The 12,071-nt window shown below is 51.3% G+C and overlaps 3 protein-coding genes across 3 annotated transcripts; 2 read left to right on the forward strand and 1 right to left on the reverse strand.

Moving 5' to 3' along the window:
• Window positions 1–82: 82 nt before the first annotated feature.
• EYB26_010030 (uncharacterized protein) lies at window positions 83–1,868 on the forward strand (the record flags this gene model as incomplete). Its single annotated transcript, XM_054269275.1, has 8 exons — window positions 83–218; window positions 302–537; window positions 585–642; window positions 692–760; window positions 811–1,018; window positions 1,084–1,257; window positions 1,344–1,433; window positions 1,487–1,868. The coding sequence occupies 8 exons, from the start codon at window positions 83–85 to the stop codon at window positions 1,866–1,868; spliced, it is 1,353 nt and encodes a 450-aa protein (XP_054125250.1).
• Window positions 1,869–3,673: 1,805 nt separating this feature from the next.
• EYB26_010031 (uncharacterized protein) lies at window positions 3,674–4,360 on the forward strand (the record flags this gene model as incomplete). The annotated part of the gene is made up of 2 exons (XM_054269276.1): window positions 3,674–3,977; window positions 4,050–4,360. 2 exons carry the CDS (start codon window positions 3,674–3,676, stop codon window positions 4,358–4,360), a joined length of 615 nt encoding a protein of 204 aa, XP_054125251.1.
• Window positions 4,361–4,797: 437 nt separating this feature from the next.
• EYB26_010032 (uncharacterized protein) lies at window positions 4,798–5,163 on the reverse strand (the record flags this gene model as incomplete). The annotated part of the gene is made up of 1 exon (XM_054269277.1): window positions 4,798–5,163. One exon carries the CDS (start codon window positions 5,161–5,163, stop codon window positions 4,798–4,800), a length of 366 nt encoding a protein of 121 aa, XP_054125252.1.
• Between the last annotated feature and the right edge of the window lie 6,908 nt (window positions 5,164–12,071).

Genomic DNA, 12,071 nt, shown 5'->3' on the forward strand with positions numbered 1-12,071 from the left:
GTATAATATCCAGTCCTGTCGCTGGTGGAGGAGTCCCAGGTATAACCTCCTCTTCTATCACCGGTGATACGTTCCAGGTATAATGCAAGCCATTGGAGGAGCGTCCTGTGCGGAGTCGCTTGGAACCACGGGTCGCGGTCTGGACGGCGGACCCGCCATCTGGACCGCGACCCGATCGGAGCCAGGCGCGCATCGTCATTTCATTGGCAATGACCCTTGTCTATAAGACTAGAGATAGCCAAGGAACATAGACTATGGGAACGGCCCTTCTTGCATGGCCCACGCTCTGAATCATTCTAAGGCGCAGTGCTGGCGCAACAGCGGACTCTACTCCCGCGAATATCATCTACAACGCCACTTGTCCCAACCCAGGACGAGCCGTCTGGACCTTTGGCTATAAAAGGCCGGGCGGAGGATGTCTTCGGAGATCTCTTGGGCCAGTACCGGTTGCGCCTCGACTCCAGACGATCATGTATTCCTGCCCTTGTTGTAGCCGATCCTTCCGGCATCTACATGCCGCCCGTCAACATGAGAAGGGTGTGTCTTACCTCATGGAATTTCCAGTCAACGCTCATTTGTCCTAGATCACCTCATTAAAGAGCCTTATCCCTGCCGCTTTTGCGCCGGGATCTGGTTTCACCAGTACGCAGTGGTCAAACCTCTAGACGGGAAACCGACTGATGCCTTGCAGAAGCACACGAAGGAAACATGAAGCCGCATGTCCGCGGAGAACGAAGTGCCGATCGGTTGATCGGATATCGTCGTCTGCCACGCTCGTGGAAGATCCGAATCATGATGATTTGCACGAAGGAGTGACATGCCCGGTTCTCCCGTCACCAAGGAGCCTCACTGAGGCATCGTCACCGCCAGGGCCCCGTTGCCGAGCGGAGGAGATGGTGCCCCCCCGGCAAGAGGCCATTGACGGATTCTTGTTATTTGGTCATCTTCACGAGGCACCACAAGAGCGTGTGTGTCCCGACGTGGAGGAGTGGAGGATTTTGGATGCACGGGGAACTCTGTAAGACGGTTGCGGGGGACGCGATCGTCGGGGGTCCGGTAGCGCTCTGGCTGACGATGGCACAGGCTGTATTCCCAAGATCGATGTCATAACCGGTCGGTTCAGACTCGATATCTGAATGGAGAGGCCCGGGAATGGGTGGATAGCTCGAGTCAGCGATTTTGCGGTCGGCCTGGTTTTGTGGAGGAAGCGCTCCGCTGGATGATGGAAGGGACTATTGTGGTTTTGGACTTGCCAAAGTGAGTTACAGTACCGGCGTCTTGCGGTCTGCGGAACCTACCTCAGTGGACTCAGCGTCGCCAACGGCCACTGACGCGGTCAACAGTCATCTTGTCAGAGATATGGTCGTACCCACGTTCTCCCAGGAGCGCTTTCTCATGTTGGTTTTCTCCCTGCAAATGTCTCCTCACATCTGGTGATCCTACCGACCTGAAAATGTGGGCAATGAAAGGCTGATTCACGTTCCAGGCTGATCTGGATCTCCCCGTGTCCCTCTTGGCTGACCACGATCGCGCCTGAATGGGTGGAATCCATGAACATGAACCGCGCATTCTTTACGCATACCGCCTCGATCCTGGCGACGGCGGCCTTTTTGGCGAAGTCGACGGGGATGGCGGACTTCGGCGTTGAAGGAAGTGCCATGTATGCGGCCGATGCCCTTTTACGGGACGGAGTACCGATCGATGCGTGGCAGCCGCTCCGGCTGCTCCAACCAGCCGTGCCCCCCAATGCTGGTGCGCACACGCTGTTGACCTCCGTCATCATTCAGATTCTCCAGCGGCAAGTTCGGCTCACGTGGAGTGAACCCTCTCGTATTGGCGCCATTGACCGCATCCGTACGGCTGACTAGCCACATCGGAAGATATCTGGTGAGTGATCCTGGATCAAATCGACGGAACCGTTGTGTACTCTTGTAAAATGCACGACTGCCTGATGCATCGCTTGTACTCACCACTGTACCGCCTGTGGACTTCTCCCACACCGTCGGGCGTACCCTTCGCACTATCTAGGCAGAGGGTATTGGTGGCGGCGTGATTATCATACGTTTAGGCATGCGCGAATCGCCACATGTCAACGGATCGACAATCTGGCCCCGTGTTCAATCCTATGAGGCTTCGCTTCCTCTCGTTCTCAGCGAGTGCGGGTGTGACGGGCGCGGACAATAGGCAAGTCCCACATGAAAGAAAGGTATATCTTGAAGGGCCGAGGCCTCCATGGGAGGAAGATCCGATCGACGCGTCCTGTCGTTTCTCGACAAGTTTCCACCGTGACCATAGGTCGTCCGGCGATTGCCCCTCCGTCCCCCTCCATGGAGTGGGGGACAAGCCTCATGTTGGACATTGCAGAAAACGGCAGATCTCAGCCGACTAGGAACGGGATCTATGTCCCACTGACCGCACTTACCAGCCACGTGGGCACTGATACCCACCAACGGCAACCTGTTACATCCCCATCAGTTATTTCGTGCATCTCTTCGTGTCCCACGCCAAGCGGCAGCGCCAGCACGTCGCCTCCGGAAGGCCAGCGCGTGGCGATTGTCGGTGGCATCGTCGTCGGATGTTTGCTGCTGGCGATCCCGTTGGTCTGGTGTGCGAGAAAGTTCTATCTCCGGCATCGCCGCATAGGGATCATAGAATTGACCCAGCTGGGCCACCGAAAAACATCTCATTTCTCTTGGAGCTGATGGAGACACTCCACGTACAGTGGATACCCAAGCACGCGACGAACTCTCGTCGGGCAAGGGCCGTTTATGTCCACGCGCACGCCGCGCCGTCGGAAATTTATAGAGATGGAAGCCTCATGCTGTTTAATTATTGATGAGTTGCCTAGGACTAGTTGAACATGTCAAGTTCTTTCCTCACTATAAGCCTACCGCCAAAAGTCGAGAGAAAAGACTTTATCGTCTACTGTTCATTGCGGTGCACTAGATGGATGGTGGTGGTCAACTCTGCAGTCGCAATCCGCCTTGAAGGTTGCTCATCCTACCGATACGGTTCCTTCATTCCCATTCGGATGACGGTGCTGGACGCCGTGTTACCGGATGTCTTCAATGGAGGAAGTGGAAGGATCGCTGGCATTTCATTGAACTTTGGCACAACAGATTCCGTTATTATGACTCCTATCTAGGTCAATTCGACTATGACATCCTTATAAATATGTCTATTTACTGTAACACATCTCCATTACCATTTGGTAGCGCAGAAGCTTCAAAAGCGGAGCATGATGCTCTTTGATCCATAGATATACTGCAATAAAAGATGGAGAATGCTCGGTAGACGGTGTCCAAGTAGCCTCCTGGGCACTGCCAATTCCCCTGCATCTCATTGCTCAAGACCATCCACGAATCCACGATCAAGCCAGCTATCCGGTGTAACGTGCCGGTGTCGTTGGATATGTATGTATCCCATAAGCTCTCGAATGAATAACAAACTTCAATACTCTCCTTACTTCTCAGACAGCCCGATCGTTTGGGACGAGACGGGAAATCATATACATCAGGGAAATACTGGCATTCCATGCGCGCCGAAAGCACGTATTCTGACAAGCCACCATCCATTCCTAAGTATAAATACCTACAAAAGGGCCGCTCACCGCTACATCGCGGGCACATATCAACCACTTCCGCGACACCATTTACGATACCACGATTGAGAAATGCGTTGGCGCGTGCTACTCATTCCTCTGCTGCCGTGTGCCCTGGCGTTGCCATGGGACCCCAATCAGTTGACATCGCAGCAGATCCGGAACATCGCCTGGGGGTCGGGAACCTGTGACCATGGGAGGTATCCGTCTGAGTGTGTTACTGCAGACGCCGCTGCAGCATATATCCGCAACGCCTTCGTGCGTTATGAGATCTCATCACCGGAGCAGCAAGCGGCCGTGATTAGTGTGATGGCATACGAGTCGGAGGATTTTAAACTCAGCCGAGATCACGAACCCGATGTGATTGGGACAGAGAGTATGTCTATGCTCCAGCCTCCGCGTCGCCAGCGTCGTCAACGCCTACTGTACCTTGCTGACTGACAAGCAGCCCGTAATATGCAATCCGCATCCTTCAATCAGCAGTATGCCGCGTCGATACCGGAGCTGAACCGTTTCACACGGGTGTGCAACGATTCCAGCCTCATCTTGGATCTTCTCGTGTCTGAACCAAGGTGGGACTTTGGCTCGGCCGCATGGTTCTTGACCACACAGTGCACCCAAGAGCAACGCGCACGCTTGAAGACTGGATCCGACAAGGCATGGGAAGACTATGTGGTGAACTGTCTTGGCCACCCAGTGACGCCGGAGAGGAGAGAATACTGGAATCGTGCGATCTACGAGCTTGTGCGAAGCAAGTGATGCAACCTTTTGTGAAGACCGTTTTTGATAGCACGACAGAAATCCAATGAACTGTAGCATAATGTCACTATACCTCTTTTCAGCTACCGGTGGTAGAGTGGAGTGTGGCTTCTGCCAGCCCCTGAGATCTCGCAACCCGGTCTCAACACCTCGTGTGATAATTGGTCCGCGACGTCAGTCCCGGCAGACCGCATAGTCTTAAAGGCGTTGTTTGGGGTTCCACCGATATCTCCCTTCACCGGACCGTGCATTGTAACTCACCGGGCAACATGATGAACGTTGCAGGTGTCTAGGAGCGTGGGGGCGTCCGCTGCGCGTTGGCGAAAGCTATAAAATGCCGCTGTCTCCTCTGATCCTGCCGAATTGTCCTCTCTCCACGCTCCCATGCCCTAGTCCAGAGTCCGTTGCGCGACGTGCGGGGTGAATTTCAGCGGTTGCTATCGACTTGTGCCATCGCAGCGTTTTCGCGTCCACGGTCGCCGCCGCATGCTCCATGCACGATATGGCTGGTCGGATGCTAGTTGTGCTCCTTGCCGTAGAGCATGCCCGTGCCAGTGTCCGTTGATATGCCGCTCCTGTGAGAGATCGAGACTGACCGGATGCAGTGGTTTACCAACGATCGGTTTCCCAGCCCCCGTAACTGGGACAACCGTTGCACCGAACACCAGATGCTCGGCTGGAATTTCTCCAGTCTGACTCCGGGCGATCAGATTTCCCATTATGACAGTTATACCTTCTCCAACTTTGCCAACCGCCACTTCCGGCGGCGTGCACAGAATCGTCCTTCGGTGGGTATTCCGCATCGCGTGCGTCAACGTCACGGACACTGACACGAACTAGGATTGCGGCATCACCGCCCACATTGCGAAGTTGTCCAGTCGCGCGGCGACCCCACAGATTCACGGCGGTCAGGCCCAACCGCGATTCTCGATCACCTCATTTCACGTGTACACGGAGCAGGACACCGATGTCACATTTGAATATGGCATGCCCGACGGATCGATGTGCCGGCACACGGCCACGTGCAACCCCCAGGGTTCGACGGTGTGGAATCATCAGTGCGGAGGGGCCGTGTCGGTGACATGGTGGATTCCGGAGACGAGCCCCGTGGAGTCGTGCGAACTGGGCCTCCTGGCCGTCGAATTTGACTGTCATCCCAGGCCGGCCCCGTCCACTTCATTTCCGCCACTCCCCCCGTTGACGGCTATGACGGCATCACCCCTAACCTCCGATCGGTCCGCCAGCAGTGGTCCGATGGTGGATACCACGATTACGGTAGCCTCCTCATCGCCGTGGGAAATGCGGTCGAACAGCATGGCTGCACCCAGTGCACCGCGGTGGTCGTCCTCTCCGGACGAGGTGTGTGGTGCGCTCGGTCTTTCCTGCCGGGCCCCGTCGCCCACGATTGGGACCCTAGCCGTTGCCAAGTCGCCAACCGCCACTTCCGGTGTTGCTCTTTGTCCACACTCGATGGCAGCATTCTCCAATCCATGTCGACTGACCTCCATCGCACCGGGGTCATCTGCGATGAACAGCGCATGGTCGACCCCCGTTTCCCTCTCCAGCACCACCATGGCTTCCGGAACCAACTGTGACGGCCGGACGTGAAGTTATTTGGAAGCAAGTGCGGTTTGACGTTCGCGCGGTTGCGGAGACGGAGAAACGTAGTCCCGACCACGTGAATCCAGAGCACGCGGGTAGGGCTGCGGGAAGGGGGTTATTACTGTCACGTGAGCACGCCACGGATATAGCTACTGGGGAATAGCCTCATGTTCCTGTTTCTTTCTGTTGGTTTAGCTATAATCCGTATCACGAAGCATAGATTAGGGAGCAAGGGCGGTCCAACTGCCCTACGTGGTGAGCCTGCTTATAAGCACAAATATTCAATATAAACGACTGACCCCCAAAACCGTAGGGGCTTGGGGGTGCCTAGCTAGCTATATACGGGGTTGCTCCGGGGGCGCTAGGGATATAGTAATCCCGTACCGGTGCGCGATACGTTCGCTACGCGTTGAGCGCAGTAGCGCTGAATCGTGAGATCGATATTCCGACACTTTCTTTCCTTCCCTATGCTTAGTTTTCTCGATTCTAGCTGCCAATATGATTATTGTTTGAGCCTTCACAGATGGGAGTCCTCTTTGTCATCAATAATAGCGAAATACTGGGACCCCATCTTCCGGGGGAAGATTCGCTGGCATCGAACCTGTCGACATGCCTGTTCCTGCCGTGCCAGGATGGTCTGCATGGTAGATTGGGTAGGTTGGCCTTGGTGGGCGGTCCGGTTCCAACCGTGCTGCTTGAGCCAATGTTGCCGCATGGTGTCTATACTTGGACACACATACCAACATGACTCGGGTGATAACTGGCACTGCCAGCCGTCTAATGGACCAACGAGCTGGGGAATGACGTGTGTCCGAGTGGGGGGAATCTCCAACTCGATGGGATCAATGGCGAGATCGGGCCAGCTACGAACCTCATCACCAAGCTGGATCCGCACGGCAGGTGATATATAACTATGGGCACGCTGCAAATGGCCTTCAATCTGACTTTGTGACAGTGGTCAAAACCATGGATTGAGCTATCTAGGTGCACCGAGTCTACAGGCAATATCAAACATGGAGAAGAAAAGGAAAGAAGAAAAAGAAGCTATCCGCCTAGCAAAGGATATTTATGCCTTCCCTTGTGTGAGGGCCTTTCCCAACTAGGCACCGCTCAAGGAGCAATCCCAATATGGCACTGTCAGGGTTCGAAGCCCTATCGACGGGAATACCCTCCTCAGTCCTACCAGCTCTGCCAAGAGTCTCCGCCACGGCGCCTTGGTGATAGCTTACCGTACGGCTGTCACAACTTGGCCAGACACCATACTGGCATTCACGGCATACCACAACGGGGAAATCCAACAGTCGTGCAAAATATGTATTCTGGAATGGAATGGTGTTCATTATGCTATCGTTGATGGTGATATATAATACCTAAATTTGAACGATGGAGTCAAATGGTGGAAGTGAATGGAAATGTATTGAATAATCTATGGAATGTATAACAAAATAAACACTGTCTCTATCTAGCTACGCACAGACCACATCTTATTTGAACAGCTAGTTAGCTTCCGATGCACCCCAACAAAACGATCTTACCGGTAAAACTCATTAACTTTGCTATACTTCTACAGGATATTAACATGGTCGATCATGGTGAAAACTTCAGCGTGTGGAGATAAATGGGTAAATAATAGTTGATGAAAGTTTCATGCGGATTGGTCGTAAAAAGTTGATTGTATCCTACGTTTTTCGGTGATTGTATCCTACGTGCTAACCCCAGATTTTTGTTAGTGAAAAAATAACCCTAACCCGAACCCTGATTGTATCCTACTTGCATACAATCAGCTATTTTGGATAGGGTTAGTTACAGCGTCAAATTGCAATCAAAACGGTGGAAAAATCTTCAAAAATGGTCCAGAAATCGTCAAGAAATGATGCGAAATAGTTGCCGTGTTGAATCGTGGAAATTAAGCTTTTATATCAATCTCTTAGTGCAGACCCACAACTTTATGTTCCTCCCGCGGCTCTAACCTGAATCGGACTAGCTACTACTCATCCTATTGGCTGTTTGATGGTCATTTCGACTGTGACGGTTGCGTCAAGGGTTATTGTTGGAAGCCTGCTAATATGACCGAGGCTAATCTCAAAACGGTCAGGACTTTCAGCCAATAAGAGGCTGTAAAATGTATATTAGCGTCTTGGCAAATACCCACGATAAAGGGGAAAGAACGAGTAAAAAAAGGGCGACGTGGGGGGCCCAACATAGTCAACAACAAGGACACATCGACTCACATATCAATTTTGTATGGTAACCTATGTTGCCCGTTTACTAGCATATACGTGGATTCCAACAGTTATAAGTATCAGAGCAGCATAGCGTTCTCTACATACGGCACACACAGAGATACCGACCTTGCTTAGTGATTTAGTATGGTCATAGATGTATATAGTCTCTTCCCCCGTTCTTCACCCTTAGGTTATCTCATTATGTGTCCTAATGAATATGAGACTGGGCCTTGACAGCAATCATTCATCACATTATGCTAATCACTTCGTATAAATCGGATAATCGAGTATATTGATCATTATATCTTATAGTAGGACTGCTCTATCTGTATTATTCCACTGCTAGTATTCAACCATATCTCTCCACGTTGAATTTAACTCCGTATATCCTGTGCCGTTTCGATTGTTGAGCACGGATATAAATAGATACAATTACGCTCACCGGGAACAAAACCGGATCCATTTAAGGGAATGTAGCCACTTTTCAATAACTATAACTATCTGCCAGCTATATTATAGTTGAATGCTTTACAGTGGATATAGATCAGTTTTTCTTCCCATGTTTCTCCCTCACATTGAGTAGTTGTAGAATTGACCCAGGATGATAAGGAAGCCGCCAAAGTGAAGCCGCATGTAGTTTGATTATGGACTCATAAAGTCGAGGATGCTGAGGGGATTTCTTTCGACTCTGGCGGATACCATGATACATCTGCTTCTCGATTTTCTGGATATAGTCAATCTGTCGCAACTGCCGCTTTCCTAAGGACTCTTTATCCGATGTCATATCATCGCTATCAGAGATGTCACCCACTTCGGGAGAGGAGTCAGAATCGTTGTGAACAGTCGGTCGGTTCTTTCTCCGAGCATGAAGATGGTATCTATGATAGTAGAGAAGATCCTATTCCTCTAATGTTTTGCGCAGTTGTATACTACAAGTCTCTACACTCCAGGTGTCCATTGGCACCCGAGTCTTTTATGGATCGTGAATAATGCGCTGAATTTCATAGATCCGGGGAGCCAATGAAGTTATGACAGAAAGATGGCTGTTGAATTTCCTCTAGAGGTCCAGCAATTATTTATATATTTCTGCGTTGGAGTGATGCACCAAGCGTTGTTCAGGCTGAACGGTGTAGTCCATATATCCTAGAACGGAGGAGGATCCTTGCCAATACCGGTCTGGGTGATGATTAATCGAGGACGCTGGAAATGGCTAGGGGAGAGGGCCGTACTGAGCGAGTCGTTGATAGTAGTTATCGAGTCCGTGGTGAACGCTACCCCACCACATCACTCGTCCAGCCTCTTTAGATTTTCGCATAAAACTACCATTCTATGGGTATAGAAGAAGCCAGTGGCTGCGAAGTAAGGAGAGATAGACGGTCTACTTCCAGGCCCGTGCTGCATCCTTTCCACAGACCAGAGCAATAGCCTCGAAACTCTTTCGATAAAGCATCCGATATGGTTTCTCACTCCATCCCTTCCGCTTAAAGCGGCCGTCTTTCCACTCCCACAGCCAAGTAAAGAGCACATCAGTTCTTTTGACGGCTAGCCGATTCCCAGTCGCTAGGTATGGTGAACGATATTGTTCCTATAGCGCCTTATTTATACTAGACCAGCACAGGGGAGTCTCCCCAGCTAAGGCTGCCTCAACGGCTTCTTTCCGCAGAAATAGCCAGATCTGTGCAAAGACATCTTTACGAAAGGCACATAGACAGAGCTGACGAAGGTACTTTTCTAGATAGTCCTAGCAAGTAGGCACAGCGCTGAATTCTATCATCTATTAGCGTACTTGATCTACGCGGATAAAATTAACCCGAACATCTCGAACTTACTAATACCGAATATAATACGCGGCTTGCATCGAAGGGTTGTTGAACATCATGTACTGCGCAAATGGCTGCCGGAAGGTCATGGTAGACCAATCCATCTTGTCGAGAAACCACGCATATCCGTATTGGGCCATCTGATCACGGAATCCCAATCCTTCCCACCGCCGGATCCCATCGGACCGATTGACGTTAGACTGCATCCAGACGTCATGTCAACATCCCCTAACCCGCTGGATGAGGCCGGTAGAATAGGAAAACTATAAACAGCGAAGGAATATAAGCATCACGCGAGTGTGCTCCCACGTGACGAAGTGGTGGTCATAGAAGCTATATATCAATTGGAACCCAGCGCAGAACTTGTTGATGTTCCACCGGAACCAGCGACTTATAGTGGATGTCGAGTAGCTATAATACGGCCGTATAGTCTCTCCACTCGTGAATGTCTCCTGATAAACCTTCTGACGTCGGAACTCTTAGTCGATGTGATCCAACAGTCGTCGCGACACGCGGTGCTCTTCCCGGGTGCCAAATGACTTCCGCGGAGATCCGGTCAGGGCTCGATGGCACCGTGCCTTGGTGTAGAGATATGCCCGCATTAAAGCGACAGGATCATGACTCAAGCCACCTCCAACGGATTGCCAGGTCTTCCGTAACTGCGGATCTAAGGCTAATGTTTCCAGTGCGGTGTTAGTGAAGGGATACACATTGCCCGCGGCAAAGATCTCCTTGACACTAGAGTAGAACTGGCTGTAGAGTAGGCCAGCCTAGCGACTCTGTGAGTTTAAATGCGTTTCGAACGTGACGCTCCCCGTGTCATGCAAAAGACTCAAGGGATAGAATACCCGGTGATGTCCGTCCTCCTTCGGCCTATGTGCACTTTAGATCCAGGCTATATATAAATCTATACAGCATTGTTTCTATATTAATGTCTGCGCGGCATCCTCTTCCTCTGTCGGCTCCCCTTCTATAGCGATGTATAAGGGGCCGGCCGGACAGACCTCTTTTCTAATGTCGAAATAAAAATTGGCTGAGGTGTACGAGAGGTCCACGGCGTGGTCCCAAAACCTATAGAACCGCTGCATTATCTGTTGTCAGGTCCAATCCTTGGTCATCGTCTTTAGGTTCTTAGCCTGCAGAAGGATCTAAATATCCTAAAACTGACGCAATCCGGGTCAGCCGATCCGGTGTAAGATATCTTCCTAGATCGGATGGAGAGATTCTAGCGGGATGAAGTAATATAGCTGCTGCTGCTAGGCGGTAGGTTCTACCCGCTGGGCCCGGAGCTCAACCCTATAAGCCGTAGTATTAGATATGCTGTGGTCATAGCTCGACGGGTAGTGTTACACCATCGAACTTGGTTGGTGGTGGTAGATTACCGGGAGAAGGACCTTATCCATCCACTTCTTAAAGTCCTCGTCCCGCAGGCGGCTGCATTGTTAATCTTCTCGATACAGCCGGGGGAAGAGAAGGTATAGTGATATCTCTTCAAAGCCAGCCAGTCGGCCAAAGGTATAGTGCGGAACCTGGTGGATGGGCTGTCGGACCGTGTGGGCATGCCCATGGTGGTCCTCATAGTGCACTGGAATGGGATTGAGGTGGAGGCTGGATTGCAGATTGGAGACAGGCATTTAGGTGGGATGCCAGAGAATTCCTTGTTATACGATAGCCAGACTGGTAGGAAAACCAACCACACTATCGATGTCAAACATGACCAAGGTGGACGTCGGCTGCTGGTCTTCCATCGCTAGGTAGATATAGAGTAGGCGACTGCTGCTGGAGCGAGCGGAGGGAACATCATTGTAGATCTCCCTCTTCTATTCGACAGGAATTTGATCTGCCAGCCAATCCTCTCTCTTAGCCAGGCAATTGACCGAAAGAACATCGGGAAATAATCCTCCTGTGTTAAAGTGATTAAGATATTGCTGTAGCCTTCAGTGCTATTTGTGTTCTTCTTTATGTTCTTCTTAACCCTAACGATGACAGTCGGAATAGCAACCATGATGTTGGATAAGCTGATCGCTTAGTTGTTTTGCTAATTCCTCAGTCAGGTCCAGGGCT

The sequence above is a fragment of the Talaromyces marneffei genome, chromosome 8, assembly GCF_009556855.1.
Source record: "Talaromyces marneffei chromosome 8, complete sequence".
Lineage (NCBI taxonomy): Eukaryota > Fungi > Ascomycota > Eurotiomycetes > Eurotiales > Trichocomaceae > Talaromyces > Talaromyces marneffei.